Source organism: Anthonomus grandis, chromosome 13 (genome assembly GCF_022605725.1).
Source record: "Anthonomus grandis grandis chromosome 13, icAntGran1.3, whole genome shotgun sequence".
Classification (NCBI taxonomy): domain Eukaryota; kingdom Metazoa; phylum Arthropoda; class Insecta; order Coleoptera; family Curculionidae; genus Anthonomus; species Anthonomus grandis.
The window spans coordinates 20,155,459-20,179,186 of NC_065558.1; the positions used below are offsets into that span (position 1 = coordinate 20,155,459).

The 23,728-nt window shown below is 34.1% G+C and overlaps 1 protein-coding gene across 2 annotated transcripts in view; it reads right to left on the reverse strand.

Moving 5' to 3' along the window:
* LOC126743627 (uncharacterized) overlaps positions 1-23,728 on the reverse strand; it is a 99,506-nt gene that overhangs the window by 5,819 nt on the left and 69,959 nt on the right. For both annotated transcript variants that reach the window (XM_050450812.1, XM_050450811.1), the window contains one exon: positions 10,834-10,950. In XM_050450812.1, coding sequence (XP_050306769.1) covers positions 10,834-10,950 — 117 coding nt within the window. The remainder of the gene's footprint in view (positions 1-10,833; positions 10,951-23,728) is intronic.

Here is a 23,728-nt window from a genome sequence, read left to right on the forward strand (position 1 = left end):
GCTGTACGCATCCCTAATTACCAACTAATAAGAAATGATCGACAAAATTATAGAGGTGGCGGTATTGTTGCCTTTGTTCAGAGCAGATTAACTTATGAAATTCTATGAAATGTATGAATTTTTAGAAACCCTTTGGTTAAAAATTAATATTGATGGTGAACCGCATATTTTTGGAATAATTTATAGACCTCCAAATTCTAATATTCAAAGTTTTTTCTTAACATTAGAGGAAACACTAATTGATATGTTTTCTAGTTTTAACTATATAACCTGCCTCGGGGACTTTAATATTGATGTTTCAAAAGCTTATGACAACCATGCACGCCAATTAATATTTTTTGTGTGAGACTTTTAATCTAAAGCAGGTTATTGCTGAGCCGACTCGTATTTTTAATGGCACCAGCTCTATTATCGACCTTATTTTTACTAATCAGCTAAATATTTTAGAGAGTGGCATTATTAACTCTACGTTTTCCGATCACTTTGGCATTTTCTTTGAATTTGGTGGTATGGTGCCGGAAGTGCTTCCTAAAGTCGTGACCTATAGACCCCTAAAAAATATAAACTTAGATAACTTCCAGGCCGATCTAGAGGCCATTCCATTTCATCTTATATATGATTATCAATCTATTGACTACAAAGTAAGATTTTTAAATACCAACCTAATAAAATTGTTTGATACCCATGCTCCTGTTAAAACATTTACAGTGCGAAAAAAGAGAAACTCTCCTTGGTTGACAGACAATATAAAGCTTCTTCAAAAACTAAGAGATAACGCGCTAAAAGATTTCAAAACAAGTAAATTGCCTGCAAAGTGGGAGTATTACAAGCAACTTAGGAACTATACCACCACAGCCGTTAGAGCAGAAAAAAAAGCTTTTTATAGAAATAAATTTAGGAACTGTACATATGGGGAAAAATGGAGTGAATTAAGAAAAATATTACCTTGTAAGCAAAAACAGACTCCTGGAGCTTTTAAGAATCCCGATAATTTCAACAATTATTTTGTTGACAGCAGTAAGGTACCTACCAGCGATAATAGTCAGGAAATAATTAATTTTTATAAAAATAATTCCTTGCCCGTTTCAAATTTATTTTTATTTCGCACAGTGAGTTATAATGATATATGTTCTATTTTATTTAGCATTAAATCCAAAGCATTTGGTACCGACAATCTTAATATAACATTAATTCATATGTGCTGCCCTTTTATAATACCTTTTATATTGCATATAATTAATAAATGCATTGAAAGCAGCTATTTTCCCAAATGTTGGAAAGAGGCCTTTGTGATGCCATTGCCAAAGGTAAATAATCCAACAAATTTTAATCAGTTTAGATCCATTAGTATTCTGCCTACATTTTCAAAAATTCTTGAAAGAATCTTAGACACTCAAATTCGAAATTTTTTAAATGCCAATGATATCTTGCCCCCTAAACAGTCTGGGTTTAGAAAGAACTTCAGTTGTGCTTCAGCAATGGCGGATGTTATTGATGACATCATAAGATCTAGGGATGATGGTATGATTTCTGCCCTTGTTTTATTGGACTATACGAAAGCATTTGATTTTGTTAATCACGAAATTGTAAAGTCTATATTTCACTATATAGGTTTTTCTGATAAAGCTATTAATTTCATTAATTCTTTGTTAAGCGGTAGGGTGCAGCGAGTCAAGATAGAGGAAAATGTATCTGAACCCTTGGAAGTTGATAATGGCGTGCCTCAGGGTGGTATTTTAGGACCCTTATTTTTTATTATTTATACTTTTAGATTTTATTTTTATTTAAAAAACTGCCTTTACCATTTTTATGCCGACGATGCTCAGTTGTATTACTCTTTTCTGCCAGAAGATGCTAAAAATGCGGAAGCAAAAATTAATCAAGACTTACAAGCCATATGTGATATTTCTTCAAAGCATTTTCTAAAATTAAATCCTTCTAAGTCGTCTGTAATGTTTATTGGTAATAAGCAAAAAATTAACCATATTTTAAACAGCAACACTATTAATATTAAGATGGGTGATGCTAATATGCCTGTTGTAGATAATTGCAAAAGTTTGGGCTTAATAGTGGATAGTGATTTGCGATTTCATCAACACGTTTCTAATGTTCTAAAAAAAGGGTATTTTGCTTTAAAATTAATTTACTTGCATAGGCATTATCTAAGTGAAGATATTAAAAAAATGTTGGGTGACTCTTTAGTGCTGTCACAATGCAATTATTGCGATGTTGTTTACGGTTGGTGCTTAGACTATAATGACAGGTGCCGATTGCAAAAGCTTCAGAACTCATGTATTCGCCTAATTTTTGGCATACGCAGACATAATCGCGTTTCCCATAGACTTTTCGAGCTGGGGTGGTTAAATATGCAAAATCGTAGGGTTGCTCATTCACTTACTTTTTTTTATAAAATTCTTAAATACCGCAGTCCACCTTACCTATACTTTAAGATTACTTTTAGAAATGATATTCACCATTTGGGCTTAAGAAGAAACACAATTCATATTCCAAAACATAAAACTCAATTATTTAAAAGGTCCTTTTCCTATAATTTTGCATATCAGATGAACGCTTTGGGCATAAATTTTGAGTTGGGTTTGGTGTCTGTTCAAACTTTTCGCAGGGGAATGATGGTGCGTCTGATGAGTCAGCAGCTGTCTGCGTAAAATATTGAAGGGTCAATATTGTTAGTTTGGGTATGGGTGGAGACTGAAAATTTGTGTTTAGTGTGGGTAACTAATGTGCATGTTTTTCTTTTTTTTTTGTGAGAGGTACTATGTTAATGTTAATGTTCTAAATTTTTTGGGTAGGTGTATAATTAAACTTAGTCTGTTACAAGCGTTTCTACATTTTTTTTCATTTTTTCTCTCTCATTTTTTTTCCAGACCAGAATCTGCCTTGGCAGAATTCTGAATTTGTCGGCCTTTTATTTGCATAAAATAATAAATGTGTATTTCTTTCTCTTTTTTTATGTAGTTAGGTTGAGTTTGCAAATAAAAAATATTTATTATTATTATTATTATTATTATTATTATTATTATTATTATTATTATTATTATTATTATTATTATAGACACAGCGTGAGAAGTCTTTACTACATCTAGCTACAAATCCTAGATTTCTATACGCTTTCTGAACTAACTCTTCAATATGAGACACAAATGTCAATTAAAAATCGAAAATTTCTCCGAAATCCCTAACTTTCGCTACCCTTTGTAAAATAGTGCAACCTAGAGCATAATCAAACAATGTAAGACTGCCAATCCTTCCAAAAGTTATTGAATAACACTTCACGACATTTAAATCTAAACCATTAAGATTGCACAATTTACACAACACTAAGCAAATCATCTTGTATTAATTGACATTGGACATTTGAATCAATAGACAAAAACAATTTTAAATCGTCAGCAAATAATAAAAAATCACAATTTCTTACAAATAATCCTATATCATCATCATAATTGTGAAAATTGTAAAAAGCAACGGACCCACATGCGACCCTTGAGAAACGCCAGAGAAGTTATTAAGCCGTATACATTGCGATGGATCCAGTAAATAGTCTCTTAGCCAACAAATAACATTTGATCCAAAACCCAAAGCTTGGTGCTTTGCCAGTCAATGCCTTCAAAAAATCCGTATATACAGTATCAACTTATGAATCTTTACCAAAAGCATTAAACAGATAATCTTATATCAGAATGCTGTTAACCTTAAAAATGTAATGTAGTAATACCACCAAGTGTAGATATTTGCTTTATCACAAAAATGATGTGTTTTATAATTATTATTTTGCATGTGTACTGTTTATTTTTTTACTAATAAATAAATCATATCAAGTGCGTTTTATTTAGACTTTGCTGATTATGCATGATGATACGGAAACACATTTACTATTAAGCAAATAAGAAACCTAAAGAAATATGTAGAGGATGTAAATAAGCCGGTATTTGATTTAACTCGAGAACCGTCTGCAAGTTATTATTATAACTATGCTAAAACGTTCCTCACCCCTGTGATAATGAAACCAAGAAGGCGGGAAATGATTTGGATTTTCCTAGAGTTATAAAAGTATCTTATGCTAAAAAGGGCACAAATGTCAGTGTGGCATACTGTTTTAGTGCTGGGGGCCGGTATATCCCTCCCTTTTTTGTTTTCCTGAGACTAAGAATACAGAGGTTCTTAGGCTAAGTTAGCTATCTGCCTAGGGTAAAAAACAACACCTACGGCTTACAAAGAAGAAGGCCTAGCCTCGGAAAATGAACTGGAATGTATTTGGAAATAACCAAAGCGCGGAAAAGAATTAAGCATGTAACATGTTAATGTTACGTTAGAATCAATTAACGTCCAGGGTATTTCGAAACTATTGTGCCCGAATCTAAGAATGGATAGATCTCGCCAAAACAAACGTTTTTTACTTATTAACCCATAGGCGTATGCGTTCAGTGATAATAGCGCATTAAGGTCCGCACAGTGGTATCCGGACACGGCGAAACATGTTTGTACCGGGAACCGTGTTAGTAAATGACATAAAAACACAAGGAATATTTGGGGGAGTTTATTAAAAAAAAATCTTTGCATTTCAAACATGTTTAAAATTATGACGACCCGCTTTAATGCAAGCGTGACAGCGTCGTACCATTTCCTCCTGCACACTGCGAAAAACTTTCGGAATTTCTTCATTTTCAGCAGCAGCCGCAACAATCCTTCCTACTAACCCTTCCTCTATTTCAACCGAAGTTTATAAAGAAGCCATATAAAGAAGTCTCATGCGGGCAGGGCTGGGATTCTAAATTTTAATCGTCGGCTAAACTCATTTTATTTGATTTGATTTAGGTTTCTTGGTATATATTTATTATTTTCCCTAATATTTGACAGGTGGAACCGTCAATTGTCTTTTCTATTAATAAACACCAAGAATTTTCATTTATTTTGTTAGTTTTTTTCCGCCTCCGTGATTTTTTTATTTAAATATGTGCCTATATTATTTCTTTAAAATAAAAAAAACGTCATTTAAAACCACCACTACCCATTGGAAAATAATAATTGAATTCATGAAAAGTCACAAAAACTTGTTATGTTCATCTATTTTTGGTTTTAATATGGCAACATGGGTGCAATCAATAGGACCTATAACACCAGGAAAATTGGATCTCCATAAATGTTAATTTATTAATTTGTCTCTCATCTCTTATATTTGGAAAATTAATAAATCGATCAGCAAGGTGATGTGAATAATTTCAGTAATTTTATGGATTCAACGACTTGCAGTAGGTTCGCTAATTCCAATTTTAAAATTTTGTCCAATGCTTCTTTGGTAACAATCTGTGGCATAAAATCTTGGCATACTAAAACTGCCTATTCAATGGTAATTTTACTTCCTCTGCCTCTATTATTAACAGAAGGTTGTGGAAAATAGGGTCGAATTAGATCTATTAGTTGTCATTTTTAAGACACTTCTTGATAATACACTAATGAAAACTTGGTATGACTATTGGTAAACAATCAATGCAACAAATACGTTTAAAAAAGGATGCTGGCACATTATGCACGTATTAAATAAGGAAGAGGCTATATCGACTGGTGCATACGATATACCCAAGCGTGTCGTCGACAAATTGTTAAAAACTAGGCAATCCGCAAGACACTCACGATTGAAAATTTTATTTAGAATCAGTCATATCGAGTAATCGTGTCGAATCGTAATTTTAGAATCCCAGTGTTGATTATTTTTGTGTTTTGTGGACAAATAACACGTGTATGAAGTTTGTATGGTGAAAATCAGAATCACAGGAGCTGACAGAAATGACGTTGACATTGACTGATCTGATTGACTGAGAACATCATTTGAGTTTGTTTGATTTCAATGTATGCTGATGTGTCTGGTTAACGTGGAGGCCATGTATTTGGTGCGCCGCTGTCAATTACTCTTCCCTGATATGCTTGGTTCAGATGTTTCCTTACGGCTAACCGGTAATGTGCTGAAGCTCCGTCGTGTTGGTATCACATGTTTTGTCTGATATTCAGGGGAACATTTTCTAACAATTCGGAAATCGTTTCTAGCAGAAATGTCAAGTAAAGTTCTCTATTTATGTTCACCTACATTATGAGGCTTCTGCAAATTAAATGCTTCGTTGCCATAAACACTCCGGATGAATAACACTTTATTAACAAATCTTACCCTTAATGATCCGGTCTCTCGCAATCTTGAATGCAAACGTGCAAATTGTCCCTTGGTAAACGCCGCTTCGGAAAGCGTTCGTGGTAAATCTACAACGCGCGTCTTTCATGACCATCAGCAGCGCCTTAACCCAAGTGTAGGTTTGCTAATTCAGCGAATGTAAAATTCGCATTTTTAAACTTTTAAATGGTCATACTACAATTTAAATTAAGTCAGGTTTTACACATTGCCACGACTCAATAATAAATAAGTAGTCTACGCAATGCGAATGTCCGGCGCTTGGTGTCGAATGTTCAAATCGGTAGATGTAGTGGGTACTGAATATCGATATTATTTGTGCATGCACATAAATATGTTAAACTTTCTCCTTGTGATACCTATTAATACCGAAATAAGGCTCATGTGTCTATGGGTTAATAAGTAAAAAACGTTTATCTTGGCGAGATCTACCACCCTTACATTTTAATACAATAGTTTCGAAACACCCTGTAAACAATCTCAATATTTCCTTTTACGCATAAAATGGCGAAACTTAAAAAGCGATAGTACCATTCCCTTGCTGAGAGTGTGCATAGATGGCATTGGCTACCGGCTATTTAATAATGGTTTTAGCAACCATCTACGCATAGTGTTTAAGATCTTCACTCACCATATTGTAATGTGGCAATTATTAAGATGAGTGTATTTTTGATAAGAATTGATTTATCATTTATATTATGTATCACCTGAATTGTATGACCTTATGATAATACAATGTTGTAGACATTTTTTTATCCACTATTTACAGGAACTTACTTGGAATCCTGTGCCATTCACAGTTATTTCATACTTTTCGTTAACAATATTATTTGTAATTTTGTAAGTAACTAAATTCAGTGTTCTCTCTTTAACTTGGTAGAGTGCAGGTTGCTCATGCTTCGAAATATATGTCTGAAAATATCACTGTACGTTTATATTTAATGTCAGTGGTGCTCATTGCCTGTGACCTTATTATGGTGGCATCTTCTCGGTCGGCATGACAGGTTGACGGATTGAGGGCAGGTATTCAGATCAGATGGAATTACTGTATTTTTAATAAGGTTTGTTTTGGCAGCAATTCGCTGTACTTATTTAATTATTTTATGATTTTCCAGTATGAATATTTTTCCTTAAATTCAACAATTACAATTTCATCTCTGCAAAAGTCATTTGATTGTCTGGATTGGTGGAGGCTTCCGGGCAATCCTTTATTTTTTTATATTAAAATAATTTTTACCTATTTAAACCATAATTTTTTGAGTTCCAGTGAATCTACGTGTGGGCTCCTTTATTGAAGAGAACACGTTTGGCTTTTTCTGATCTGAACAGCCTACCGAACTAGTTGGCTTAACCCATATATTGTGCAGGCCCATATTTTTTGAGTTTCTTTTTAAATTGAGAAGAGGCCAACCATAGGCGAGATGAGTACCACAGATATTACATTAAATTTATTACTCGTTTTTTTAAAATTTGATTTACATTTCTTAAAATTTCAATTGTGTAATGTCAGACATTGTATTATTCTAAAGCATGAGGTAATGTCCATTTGGTTTTTGCTCATCGGTTGCTATTTGATATATGTTTTCATGATATCTGCTGCTTTGACATCTGCTATATGATATTTATTTGAAAATTAGGTAATTGATTTGAACTATTTAAATAACTTCTAGACTAGCCTGGTGGAATGTTACCACATGGAACGGAAGAGATCAGGAAATACTCTTGGAGATAAACAAGCACAAAATAGATATATGCGGACTATCCATGACAAAACGTAAAGGTCAGGGCACGACAAAGTATGAAAACTATATTCGACTTTATAGTGCCCAACCGTAGAAGAACGGGGCCATTCGGAAGTCGACATTCTTCTACACAAAAGGTACACTTACATAATAGAAAATGTCGACTACGTAAGTGACAAAGAATTGAAAGTCTCACTTACTTTCCCCAAAAACCCACTGCATCTTATAAGTATCTACTCACCGGACATAAATAACAACAATGGAAAGGTTTGGAGACTTTAATGCTAGAATTGACTCAGGCAAAATAGCCGGAGTTTAGCAAAGATTTAACGAACACATATTAAATGAAAACGGAGACAAACTGAACAACTTTTGCTCAAGAAACCAACTGCGGATAACCAACACAATTTTTCTCACGAAAACAACTTAAATACACTTTGTGCACCACCAGAGGCCAGAAATCAACCATCGATTGTGGTATATTTAATAACAAATAAATATACCACATCGAATGAAATAGAAAACACTAGAGTACTAACCTCTGCCAACACCGACGTAGATTGCAACTTAGTTCTCGGAAAGTTCGCCATAGAGAGGCATCGAAAAATAACGCAAAGACGAATAATGATTGAAAATTACAACATAAAAACATTCAAAAATCTATATTAAAGTAGATAAGTGGCAAACTTATATCAGCAAATATAACAGACAAGAATGTCGAAGACAGCTGGAATACAATTAAGAGATACATAAAAAAAGCAGCTAACAATAAACTTAAACTTGCAAAATAAAACTAAGCCTTGTTTACGGAGGAGGTTAAAAGGCTATCTGAGAAAAAAAAGAAACAAGAAATAAAGTCCATGCGGCAATCAAAAGAATCAAAAGAGAATACTGGAAGAAGTTCTCTAAACAAGTAGGAAATAAACATATTTTAGAAACCTTTATGAAAACCCTGCCAATAGGGTAGAATCTTAATCACAGGAAACAGGAAAAGAGATCACACATAGATTAATGATAGTTACAGAGGACGAAGTTAGTATCAAGATGAAAAATCAGAAAAACAGAAAAGCTCCGGGAACGAATGACATCTCCAATGAACTCATAAAATGTAGAGGCAAAGAGCTAGAGAGAAAATTAACGAAAGTGTTTAACAAAATAATAACCACATCCAGCATTCCAAGCGAGTGGCACAAAAGTATCACCCACCAATTTTTAAAAGAGAATAAAAAACTAATCCGCTACACAGGTTTGCACCTTCGCTAACGGTTTCATAATCAAGGGATAGTGCTGTTTATCATAATGGTTTATTTATTGTAAATTGATAATTATGTTTGTAATTTTATGGATCAATAAATAGATTGATTTTTAATTATTTTGAATTAATCCGGAGAACTACAGAGGCATAACCCTGCTTTGAAGAACAGATCGACAACTGATGCGCCCTGTTTATTGTGAGAGAAGGCGATCGAGTTCATCTACGCTGCTTATGTGTCTTTTATTGACCTTACAAAAGCGTTAGACAAGTTACAGCTGCTCGATAAACTGGGCATATTTAAAAAGAAACAAATCTCAATATCAATCATAAACATAATCAGAAGTCTGAATAAGACAGGGTCATGGTCTCAGTCCATTTTTTTAACCTCGTTATAAACGAGATTATACACAGTGTGACAACAATGAATGGCGAAGTCCCAAAAATGTCAAGATATCTGAGAGATATCATATTCTGGAAAAGAACTACATGCACTTTGATAGTAAAGTGCGGATATATAAGTCCTGTGTTAGACCAGTGCTAACCTATGGCATTAAGACTATAAGACAAAGAGCATCCTCAGAACAATGGAGAAAACCTTAAGAACCATCGCAGGAAAAACACTTAGAGGCAGGGCGAGAAACAGCGGTATAAGCGAGACATTTGGTCACAAGGTGAATTACATAGTGAGATGGGGAAGGAAAAGAAGAAGATATTGGCGTGACCACGTAGACAGAATGGACAAAGAGAGACTAGCTAAAGATAGAAGGGGAGAAGCGGCAGGCGAACGACCGCAAGGAAGACCACCTAAGAAATGGGAAGATAACTGGAACTCTTTCTCACAGGATAACCAACCAGATTGAGCCTCTGCAGTTAATAGAATTTAAGGTTATTATAATTATAATTATTATATACTTATAATATAAATAATAATTATTATTAATATTGTGAAATAAATAAATAAATCATAGAAATTACGAATCTAAAACAACAAACTCATAAAACTTTATCTTAAAAAACTAAAACTTGTTATATCCTGGAAAAATAAGAATATAAACAAGACATTTAATTTTTCATAGAATTAAGCCTTTCATTATTTCTGTATTTCAGAATGCATCTGCCAAGTTTAGCCACTTATTCTTATTATGAATTTACATCCCTTCTAGCTAACTTTTCCCCGAAAACTTCGAAAGTTCATAACGGAGTTTAAATTTACCGAGAAACCTGAGGTCGCGAAGTTAAGTTTGAGCAGTCTGTTTTCATTTTGCTCTATATTATTTACAGAAAAGTTTCATTTTAAGATAAATGATAAGATAAGCTCATTTTGTTATGGATGCGTTTTATTTTAACCGAAGACATGTGTAAGACCTATCGGCTTAAGAGCTTTAAACTTGGATATACTCCCTATTTTAGGAGTAATAAATTTAACGGTACAGTTGCTTCCCGTTTACTTAAGTTTCTAAGTAAGTGGGAAGTTTAGGATAATAAGTTTACGGTTCCATTAAGAGAATTAGTATTTCCACCTTCCTTGTTTTGCATTTCCTAATATACTTCCGGTGCTTAGTAGAAGATTATTCAAAAGTTGGATGTTCTATTTAACCGGAGAATATAGGATTTTTTGATGAATTTATTATACTTACTTGTCACAAGATATTTCATCATGGTTTATAGATTTTCTTTTTTCCAATGAGCTAAATCTAGATGCCGCCATCAAGGGTGAGTCCAAAAATAAAGGATTTGATTTTCCAACATATTCCCTAAAACAAAATAATTTTTAGCATATAAATATTACTCTAATAACAGAAAAATCTCGAATTCAATAGATTCTATAAATATAACTAGGATATACGCATAATAGCAGCAATTTTGAGAATAGTATATAAAGAGTATACAGGTTGGGGAATTGAAGATTACGAATTATCCAAAATAATGGAAACGGCGCTTTTTTTTCGTCGATGAGCGGACGCCTCCGGTGGTCTGATTAGTATTTGCTTTTTTTTTGACAGAATAACAATAATAATATCCGAACGCCTGATTTTGGCATGCCGGCAGTACAATGTAGGGATTTGTTTTCAGTTACCTTTGAAACTAGACCGATTCCTGACGAAAAAACAACTTTAAATGTGGTTTCGAATCTAATTCAATCCCAAGTCATTCTTTTGTTTGAAGATTGTCAAAATGCAACCCTAAAGTGCAAGAGCCTTTCGTCGAAAGAATCCAGGAGCAAGACTGAAAGAAATGGTTTGTAGTACCCTAGAAGTATATTCAACTCGATCAAGTAAAAGTCTGGAAGAGGAAGTGAGTATAGACTATAAAACTGTTTTTAGAAAGCAGTATCTGGAAAAAATATGGGTATACATGTTTCAAATATTCCAAAGCTCAGGTGATATTTTCCGAAGACTTGTGGCGAAGAATGAAGAATATCTTTTTACGAAATATTCTATTTTCAGATGAATCTTCACTTCCATTACATAAAGAACCCCATTCTTCCGTTGGTCCATGTTGGTCTCGGAAAAATGAGCTAAAAAACTAAATGTTTGGGCTGGTATTTTGGTCGACCATATTATAGGGCCATTATTTATTAATGGTACTTTAAATGACCAAAATTACCTTGAGTTGCTGCAAAACACATCATTCAGAATGATCCTCCCTGATACTTAAGATGGATCTATTTTGCCTTTGACAGCTATCAAGGCAGCTGCCTTGATTTTTAACAAATAAATTTCCTAACCGCCTTATTAGTGGGACTGGCGATATTAAATGACCTTCTACGTATTTAGATTTGTTCCCAAATGACTTTTATCTTTCGGGTTATCCATTTAAAAACACGAATTTGGTAGGCCACAAATTTAGAGGAGTTGCGAGCGAAAATTGTTGAATGTGCTAATTAGATTTCACCAGAAACCCTTTTGGAAGTACGAAATGGCTTTTACGATCGCTGGGGGAGCATGCCACTGTCTTCCAGGCCGAATTATTCGCTGTATTAAAATGCGGACAGGAAATCCTAAGCTGCGGACACCGCAATACAGTCGTATCAATATGCTCGGACAGCAGAGCTGCCATTATCTATCAGGATATCACGGCCGCAAAGGTAAGCTTCAAGCTTGTACTAGAGTGCATAAAAGTCCTGAAAAAACTGGTGCAGGTTGGCTACAGGGTCCAGCTCGTCTGGATACCTGGCCATGCAGGTAATGAGGAAGCGGACTCTCTTGCCAGACTGGGATCCGCGAATGTGCCGATGGGGCCGGAACCCATAGTTGGTATCGCCAAATGCGTTGCGGTCGCATCAATGAAGGGTCTGCTGGACAAGTGGACCCACCGAAGATGGACTGAGTCCCCTGGTATGAGACAGGCCAAAGCGCACATAGGTGGGTCCTCTGCCTGTCTCACCAAAAATCTACTATGCCTAAAAGGACGCGAAATTCGGCTAGTGACAGGTCTTTTAACCGGTCACTGGCACTTAAGAAGCCATCTCCATACTATCGGTATTGCGAACAACCCGGAATGCCGATGGTGCTGTGAGGAGGATGAAACCGTTGACCATGTAGTCGGAGACCATGAGTTGGTCATGTAGACGGCACGCGTGCCAGGTTCAAATACTTGGGTAATACTTTCAGTGTACCGAGTGACTTTAAGTCCTTCAGACCGGTTTCTTTAAGGCCGTTGGGCTCTGGTAACCCCCAGTGGGGCATGACGGATCCATTAGGAGACTTATATGCATAACTGCCTTGGCAGCCCACTGTTTCGACAATTCATGGTTTTTACGAGAGGTTAAAGTAATACTCTCATCAAAGTCAAGCGCTTACTTACCTTACTGAAAAACATCGACATAGCAGGCGAGTAGCAGAGCGCACGAATGCGCAAGAACGAAGATAATTTTTAAAATAATGCATTAATCCATATAATAATTTAAAAAATATAAGATCATTTATAAAAAAAATTAATACAAAATTAAACAAAGAAAACTAAAAGTATTAGGTTTGTTAATCACGTATCTGATTAGATTTAATTTGTTTTATTTTTCCTGTTTCTAAGTTATTCGTATAAAAATTATAAGGGGTATATGAATGTTACTACCAATTTATTTTTTGTTATGTGAAAGTTCATACATATTTAAGTTTTATAGTATAGTAACTGCTATATTGAGAAGAAGTATTTTCCAGACTTATGGAAAGTATATATTGGCAAACCAAAAGTAATTAGCCCTGCTACTTCTTTCAATGATCCTAGAGTAATTAGTATGTTGTATACTTTTTTTATTCCTAATGTAATTATTCCTGAAAGCCAGTATGGTTTAAAAAAAAATAAGTACAGAATTTGCTTTAGTTAACGTCAAAGATGATATTGTTCTTGCTAGCGATAAAAAAGTTGTTTTATACACCATGATGTTTCAAAGGTTCTTGACATGTTAAACCACGAACTGCTGTTGTGCAAACTCACATTTTGTGGTTAATATTACTTGGGGTGTTATCGATTAATAAAATCATTTCTTTTTATAGATTTATCAAACAATATTTTCTGATAATACATTTCTAATATATTGAAGATTAATTCTGGAGTACCTCAGGGCTCTATATTGAGACATACACAGATGACACGTAGATTTATTTCAGTTTCGATTTACAAGATAAACCCATAGCAGTGAATTTAATTAATTTGAGATTATGTGACCATTTAAAAACATTATTTAAAAAATCTTATTTTTCTCTTGAAATTCTTTACAGTAATCGACATATGATTGAGACTTACACAGATGATACGTAGATTTATTTTAGTTTTAATATACAAGATAAAACTATAGCTGTGAGTTTAATTAATTTGAGATTTTGTGACCATTTAAAAACCTTATTTAAAAAATCTTATTTTTCTCTTAAATTTTTTTACAGTAATCGACATATACTAAATCTCTACCTAAGGAAACATTTATGTGAATCTCTAGTCTTTTCTACTTTCAATTACTGCAATGTTGTAGGGGAGACCGGTGTCAATTATAACAAAATATGCTTTTTTATTTTTCTTGCGGTTAATCTTGCGCTCTAAAAAACTAAATTTATTTTGCTAAGGATATGTTCTACGTTCGATAAAACTTGTCGGAATTTAAACTCATAAAATTTATATTAAAATAAAACTATACCACTTTTTAGGAGGCTATGACAACTGTTATAATTGGCACCTATCTGGTGTCAATAGTAACAAGCATGGTGTTAATTGTAACAACCATCTATACCGACGCAAAAAGTAAAGAAGGGGTTATAATAAAATACTTCACCTTAAAATAAGTTTATTTTTTACGTAAAATAGGAAATATAAAAATATTAATCTTATAATTCATCATTAGAATTACAGTTTACGCAAACATAAAATGGGTTTTTATCTGTGCAGGTTAAATGCACCCATTCTCTGCAAGTTCTACATTGTATCCATTCTTCTGAGCTTAAGGAATATGATCCAGAACACACTAAACAGAAAGTGTCATCATTAGAAGAATCTGAAGAGTAATTTTCCACCGGATTTTTCTTAACTGTTTTATTCACTTGCTTGCTCTTATTTTTATTTGTTTTGGTGGCGTCATCTTGCCAATTTGCCGTTTTACTGAAACTTTCTTCTTTAAAGTTTGTTCTTCAATAGAGCTTTTTTCTGGTGTGTCAGTTAGTATAGCAGTTTTTCTTTTCATTCGACCCCATTTTTTCGCTTTAGAAAGATCGGCTTTGGGCAAAGGTTTTAGAACATCAGGTGTAATAAATGCTACCGGTTGTAGTTGAGGCGAAGGAGTGGTGTCCCTGACAGTTGATGGTCCTGGCTGAGGTGAAGAATTAGTGTCTCTTGTCGTTGATTGTTCCAATTGACTTTCAGCTATTTCAGCAGGTTTAGCTGTAGGTGATTTTGTTGTAAATTGAGTTTGCTATAGGGTTTCATCTAGTGGTCTATCAGATACCGTTGATGGTAAAAAATCTGAATCTTGAAAAATTCCACGGTTAAAAGGATAAATGCTGGTGCAAGAAAATCCTGATAAAATATGGATTGTTCTTCATCCATTGATCGGCGTAGTTGTTGAAATACTTTTTAAAAGGACCATATACACCACGATCCAGTGGTTGGAGACGGTGGAAAGTGTGTGGTGGAAAAGACAACAATGTTATGAAATTTGCTCTGCAATAATCTATTAATGAAATAGATACATGTGAAGAGTGATTGTCTAATAAAACCAAAACTTTATTAGTTCGCTTTATTTATTCTCGCTGGGTTTAGCGTGTTTCACAAAGTGTTTTATAAAGTCAAGAAACTCATTTTCTTGCATCCACCCGGACTTATTTCCTTTTCCTACGCATCCAACAAGTCCATCTCTAATAAAATGATCCCTGAAATGCAACCGGGGAAATACAAACATTGGCGGAATTGCGTTACCAACAGCGTTTACAGCCACACACAGCGTAACAAGTCTTTCACGCTCCTGACTTGCTACTGATCCTACTTGCTTAGTTCCTTTTTTTTGCAATGACCTTGGTGAGCTTTTGCACCGTGGATACACCAGTCTCGTCAATATTGTAAATATTTTGTGGCTCAATTGTGTCTTTCCAAGACAGTTGACAGTTTATCAAAAAAGTTGGAGACATTTTCTTTGTTGAAATTCATGGCTCGCGCAAGACTTGTTGCTTGGGGTGTGCAAAGTGTTAAATGAGGATTTCTTCTCAGGAAAGCTACAAGCCAATCTTCACTAGCCTGTTCTACTTCATTCCATTTTTGAGGATAGTTAAGCCGATTGGCAGATGCAAACTGAAAGGCTAGTTTACGAAGATCGCGTGTAGTGAGGCCAAAGTATAAATCGACAGTTTTTTCACAGTATTTGACTAGCTGTGACTCTTGCTCAACAGTAAATACCCTGTTGTAAGGATTGTACCCCACCTTAGGCTGTAAATTATTACGTAGAGCGTTTACAAAGCGATTTAATGAAATATGGCACATTCCATAACTTTTAGCCACTTTTCTAACAGACTGCTCATTATCAATAACCTTTCTTGCTGCTTCTTCATAAATAACTTTAGGTATCAGTCCCCTGTCGGTCTTTCTTGGTCTCGGTTTCACTATTTTTATGACTATAAAGAAGAAAATATTTTTTAAAGAAATCGTTAAATATTCTAAAAGAGACTTGATAATTATTTGTTATCGTATTGGCTTATAACAATAAGACAACAAATAATTTTGCCATATAAGGAGTCAACAAATAAATAAATAAAACCGGCATAAAGTTAAAAAACAACTTTGATTTTAACACGTACTATTGTAACATGTTACACCACCGTAGTATATGACACCGTAGTACGTGTTACAATCGACACCTGATACCCTTCAAAAGTAAAGTGTACATTTCTGTTTACTTAAGAAAAAACAGCCAACCGCTATCCACTAAAAAATAAAGCAAAAGCTTTATCAAAGCCTACCCTTACCTTAAAATATTGTCAATCTTAACACTTTGGGATTCACAAACAAAAATGTGACACGTTTATTTACTTTTTCGGCAGTTTATTAAAATTTGCCTACAGCACGAAAGATATATTCAAACTAATCTAATTACGGGTCAGCAGAACTGCATTTTGCTTTGGCCCTTACGCGTGTTTCCATAAAATTGAAAAAGATGGCGCTGTTGTCGGTCGTGTTATTTTCGACACCTGTTACAATCGACAACGGTCTCCCCTATATGGATTTTTTATTGATCATGAGGATGTCGCAATCAGAGAGTGCAAAATGTTTGTATACGAATAATATATAGCCTTAGAAAGTACGACCATATTGCTAGTTATTTTCTGGAACAAAATGGGCTTAATATGGAGTCTAGGCGACAACTATAATATATTTGTTAGTGAAATATTGCATAATGAAGAATCACCTATGTCCGGGTTCACCCTGTTTTTATCAGATTTGCAACCATGTTGAAAATCCCTCACCATCACCCAGCTCAATTTCAACAATCTTTTACGTTTATTGCTAATAAAAGTTTTAATTTATAGCCAACTGAATTTGGAAACTTTAAGAGAGAAAAATTAAGTATTAAGTATACAGGGTGTCTCACGACGAATAGACGCGATCGATATTTCGGAAACTAATTTTTCAAAAATTTTGAAAATTTGGCAACATGGCACAGTCGATGGGGGCTACACAACTAAAATATTTTGACAGTTGTGACGTTTCCGGTTATACCGGAAGTAGGTGTCAACTTCGTTATTTTAAATGGAACATCCTGTATATTTTTACTTTTTTGGCTTTTACGTGAAATTCTAAGTATATTTTGTGTATAATGTCCTATACCTAAGTGTAACCGTTTTTGACATATTTTTAATTTCATGTGAAAAACTATGTTTATAAGCCCTAACATAATTACCGATTACTCCCTTTTAGTAGCTTTTATTTATTGGTTAGTTTTGGTTTTATTTTAGAGGAAGGACCACTTTAAAAGACTATTTTAAAATTTGGCTAAAAAAAAGATACAGGGTGGTCAAAAACTAGCATTAAAAATTAAAATGAAAAAATCATTAAAAGTCAATTTTTTTAAATGGAAACCCCCTATTTTTATAATTTTTTCATAAAGATAATTAAAAATAAGGTTAACTTTGTATAAGGTTATCTAGTCCAAAAATTGATAGTTTCCGAAATATTGGCAGTTTAAATTTGGCCTAATATTAAAAGCCGTATAATAACACGGCTCAAGGATTGTTGATTAGTTGGGCATGACGGTTGTCATAGTAACCGCTAGAAGCGGCAGTAAGATAATGGATTATAACAGAAATGTACACTTTTTAATTAAATTACACTTTTACGAAGAAAACTTAAATAGCAAGTAACTTATAAATTTAATGCATATAATCCATTGTCTTACTGCCGCTTCTAGCGGTTACTATGACAACCGTCATGCCCAACTAATCAACAATCCTTGAGCCGTGTTATTATACGGCTTTTAATATTAGGCCAAATTTAAACTGCCAATATTTCGGAAACTATCAATTTTTGGACTAGATAACCTTATACAAAGTTAACCTTATTTTTAATTATCTTTATGAAAAAATTATAAAAATAGGGGGTTTCCATTTAAAAAAATTGACTTTTAATGATTTTTTCATTTTAATTTTTAATGCTAGTTTTTGACCACCCTGTATCTTTTTTTTAGCCAAATTTTAAAATAGTCTTTTAAAGTGGTCCTTCCTCTAAAATAAAACCAAAACTAACCAATAAATAAAGGCTACTAAAAGGGAGTAATCGGTAATTATGTTAGAGCTTATAAACATAGTTTTTCACATGAAATTAAAAATATGTCAAAAACGGTTACACTTAGGTATAGGACATTATACACAAAATATACTTAGAATTTCACGTAAAAGCCAAAAAAGTAAAAATATACAGGGTGTTCTATTTAAAATAACGAAGTTGACACCTACTTCCGGTATAACCGGAAACGTCACAACTGTCAAAATATTTTAGTTGTGTAGCCCCCCTCGACAGTGCCATGTTGCCAAATTTTCAAAATTTTTGAAAAATTAGTTTCCGAAATATCGATCGCGTCTATTCGTCGTGAGACACCCTGTATATTATTGTATAAGGTAAGTTGGGGCAAGATCGCACGAAATATAGATTAGTTAAAATTTACCTTATCATAGTATCGTAAAATGATTTTAAAAATAAGTCACGATCTACAGGTTTCAACTTTAATAGGTAAGCAAAGAGTTCGCTGGGTGGAACTTAATACTTGTTAATAGGAAAAATTATAAAAAAATAGAATAAAAAAAACAGTAGTTCGAACTTGCCCCGGGGGGAAGGGGAAAGATCGGACAACTTGTTAAGTTATAATATAATTCTGTAAAGAACACCCTCGGGGTAACATCGAATTCCGAACAAGCCCCTGGCAAATTTCTTCCTATTAAACCGTACATTTATAGTCGTATAATTTTTGTATGTGTTCGATCTTACCCCGTATTTAAATAAAAACAGCCTTATAAAACTAGAATACAGTAGCAATCTTTATTTTTAGAAAAAATGCAAAGTTAAAATGTTAAGCAATATTTAATCCTCTAAAATCTACGTTAAATTCGAAATGATTTTCCTCATTCTGTATAGGGTCCGGTAAGAACATTTCTATGTTTTCATAGATTATAGTGTCAATATCGTCAGTTTTAGGCCAAACAAATTTTTTAAGTTCTTTTTTAAATCTTAAAAACTTCACAACACATTCGCGCTGAACTTTGTTTATTTCTACGATTTTTCCCGCATAATATTTTACAGTCTTCTTGCTACAGTATTTGACTAATATCCAAGCATTTAATTTAAAGTTTTCCAATTCATCTCTCTGTTCTTCGTCAAGGAAATCTAAATCGTTATCAGACTCTTTGTACGATGGTTCTATACTACTTTCGCTGCTAGTGCTTTCTGATCTTCCACACTTTTGGTTTCTAGGCTTCTTAGTTCTTTGTGTTGGGCACTTCGTGCTGCATTCTAACATCTGATCTACATCTATATGCATGATAACTTCAGCACCAGTTGCAACACGTCTTTTTTTCTGATTTTAGAATTTATGGGATTCTGTTTCACGGTTGCAAGTAGGAGGTCTTCAAAAAAACATTTGTTGGTCCAGACTGTCCCTCAGATATTTCCCCGTCAGTCGTGATTTTAGGTGAAGCACTGCTTGGCCCTGCATCTAATATATCCCTGCCCAGAATGTCATTATTACCATTCGCTTTGTCAGTTACGCCTACACCGGCATTCTTTATATTTTTAAACTTTTTTAATGCTTCAGGATGGTATTTTTCTTTTGGAATAACTGTCAGATTAAAAGGATATATTCCACTTTTCTTAAATCCATTTTGAATAACAATTGGGCTTATGTTATTCCATATTTTCCGCACTTTTTCGGAAAATATTTTCTTTGGCAATTTAACGCCTTGATTCTGTCTTTGCCAAGTAACTAATTCTTGGTCCCAAGATGTTTTAAATGACCTAAATACAGCAAGGTCAAGGGGCTGCAAAAGGTGGGAGGTATGCGGCAAAAGCTTTAAAATAGTTATAGCATTTTCCTGTGCAAGAGTTACTACCCTATTGTCTACGTGCGTACTGTGTCCATCATATATAAGTAAAATCGGTCGTAGCCCACCCAGTGCAGGAATTAACGTTTTCTTAATGAAGTTGACAAAAATGTCAGTCTCCATCCAACCATTACTGCTAGCAGCGTATGCTACATCTGTTTCGCCGTCTCGATCTGCCATCCACTGGTCCCATACATTCTTGCCCTTAAAGACAATTAAAGGGGGCGCTTTGTTACCAACAGCATTCACAGCAGACAAAATTGTAACGTTCTCTCTTCTGGGACCACTGGTAACACGGGAACAAGCTACACCTCTTGCACCAACTACCTTTGTTTCAGATGGATCTATAGACAAGCTCGTCTCATCTAAATTCCAAATTTGCTGTGGAAGATCATTTAATTTTAAGTCATTTAAAACTGTCTCTAATAGGCTAAAATACTCGTTGATTATAAAAGGATCGGTCCTTTTCTTTCTCAAATATTCCACCGCCGGGGGCTTTTTAATTGAAAGTTTATGTCGTTGTTTAAAATTAATAAACCAGTCGGCACCTGGCATATTATTTTTAAAAGGAGTCTTAATGTTATTTTTTGTTACGTACTCAGCTACAATAAACAAAAGTTCCTTTTTTAAGAGACCAAACCCCCATTTCTCAAGTGTTTTAAGACCATTTGTCAAAATCCTTTCATGTTCTAAGGAAATTGCCAAGTCCCTTCCCAGCGTTTGGCTTTTTAACCCATGGGTTCCTTTAGAATGATCATGCAGTGTTGATTTTGGGATGTGATATTTTTTTGATGTACCGTGGAGGGTTATTAATCCCCCTTCTAATTCATTAATGGCTGTCGCAGGTCCTACTTGATGTACTTTTTCCCCCTGTCAGATTTTCTCACATATTTTTGAACCATCGTCAGACCTGTAACAAAAAATCAATGCTGTAGATGTATTGGGGCAAGATCGGAAAAAGTTATTCGAACTTGCCCCTTTACTTCTACATATAGGGAAAGATCGAATTAACTCATAATAACACTCCTAATTGAGGTTATGATTTACTAATCCAAACAGTTTATAAAGATAGACCATTTACAACAGAGATTACCTATATAATGTTAATAACTTACCTTTTGAAGCAAAGTTTGGCAAAAGGGGTAAGTTCGAATACACAAAATAAACCAAAAAAACACAAAACTGTATGTAGTTTACACGAAACACCTTTAAACAAAACGTTGTCTTGTCGAGCTGCGTGCTACTGTTTGTTTCACGCGGAGAATGATTCCCGCGCTGTTGCCACAACAATATGACTTTTAGAGGCTGCGTTCGGACTTGCCCCTTGTCCGATCATACACCAACTTACCTTAAACGATTATTAATTCAAAGACAGTGTAGTTTGTAATGTTAGTATTACTATTATAATAGCAGATACACGCTTTAATTTTTTATTTCACATATTGGACACTGTGTCTGATTTATGATGTTGTTTACAAATTATTTTTTAGTAATGAAATGGAGGGCTTTAATGGTTCAGTGGAGTAGCTATTTAAGCTAGACTATACCATTGGGACTCTATATTTCTATTTTAGAATTAGCATATTAGATTTAGCATTCATAAAAACTTTACCACCCGATTACATTTTAATTTCGTTAGATGTTACATCGCTGTTTACAAATATACCGAAAGATATGGTTTTAAATATTTTAAAGGGAACATGGGGCTATATTTCTGGATACACTGATATTCCACAAAGTGTGTTTCTTAATATGCAATGGGCAACCCCGTTAGTCCAATATTAGTGAACTTCGTGAATGAATGCACTTATGAAAAATGTAGCATATAATCTCCCCTTTAGCTTGCAAATTTTAAAATTGTATGCAGATGATACTTTTCTAGCATGCTTTCCAAGTAAAAGATATATTTTTTTAAACCACTTTAATAATTATTATACTAAACGGAAATTTACCATGGAAGTGAAATCTAATCAATGTTTACCATTTCTTGATGTGCTAGTTAAACGTAATTTGGATGGGACATTACTAACTGATTGGTATGTAAATCCAACTTCTTCGGGTAGAGTGATTAACTATTTATCATGGCATACTATGACTTACAAAATAGCAATCATTAAACACTTTAAAAAAATAGTCCATTTTTCTCAAAGAGACCTCTTGATAATAAAAATTCAGAGATTAGAAGGACACAAAGTCAGTGGTCTCAAAAGAGGTCTTTTCTGAGACCATTGACTTTGTGTCCCTCTAATTTCTGAATTTTTATTAAAAACTTATTATATAGGTGCTATAACTTAAGTAGTTCCCAGTATCATACGGCGAACGTAATAAAGATTAAAAGCATCTTAAAGAATAATAATTACCCAACAGCCTTGGTAAATAGAGTAATTATTAATAACTTATGGGAATGTGCAGGTTAGGGAGAATAATGAGACCATTTATAGATATTTCAAGTTTCCTTAGATAAAATTATTTTGAGAACAAATTCAAAGGAATGTACGGGCAAAAGATCAACAATGCAAACTAGCGTTTTACAATTCAAAAACTTCCAATTGTGTGTTTCCCCGACTTCAGAATCCAACCCCATTGGAATTAAGGTCAAATTTGGTATATAAGATTTCATATGCTACCATATGCTATCAAAAATATTAGAAAAAGTAAAGAAAATGCAGCTTCAGAAATATATTAAAGATAACTCAATTTTACCAGTGACACAATCAGGGTTTAGATCGAACCACAGCTGTTGTACGGCATTGGCCTCTATAACTGATGATATTTTATCAGCATTTGATTCCAATAAACTAACATTGCTGATAATGCTTGACTATAGCAAGGCCTTTGATACTCTCAGCCATGAACTCTTAATAAATATTTTGTCATTTGTTGGTTTATGGGAGGGGGCATGCGCGTTGATTGCTAATTATCTTAGAGTTATGTATCAAGCTGTTTCTTATAACGGGGTAGATTCTGGTTTTTTAGAGATTTCTTCTGGCGCGCCCCAGGGCTCTATCCTTGGGCCAATCCTTTTCTCAATTTATATATCAAACATGGCAAAAATATTCGTATCATCTAAGCAGCACTATTATGCTGATGATACTCAAATATATCTCTCATTTGAACTAGGCGAAAGTTCCCAGGCAGTGGTTTCCATTAATTATGACCTTGCTAACGTTTACGAGTTTTCTAAAAATCATTGCTTACAATTAAATTCTATGAAATCAGCATTTATGCTGTTTGGGCGCAAGGGTAGCCGTAGATTTTTTTTACAGCAGGGACTTAATTCATATCAATAACGAGCCTATAAAACAAGTCGAGCACTGCAAGAGCTTGGGTTTGATTCTGGATAGTGACCTGCGATTTACGCAGCACGTAAATTCATGTATTCAAAAAGGATTTTTAAACCTTAAAAATATTTATCCACATCGTTACGTTTTAAACAGACAAACAAAAATGTGTGATTCGCTGGTCCTAT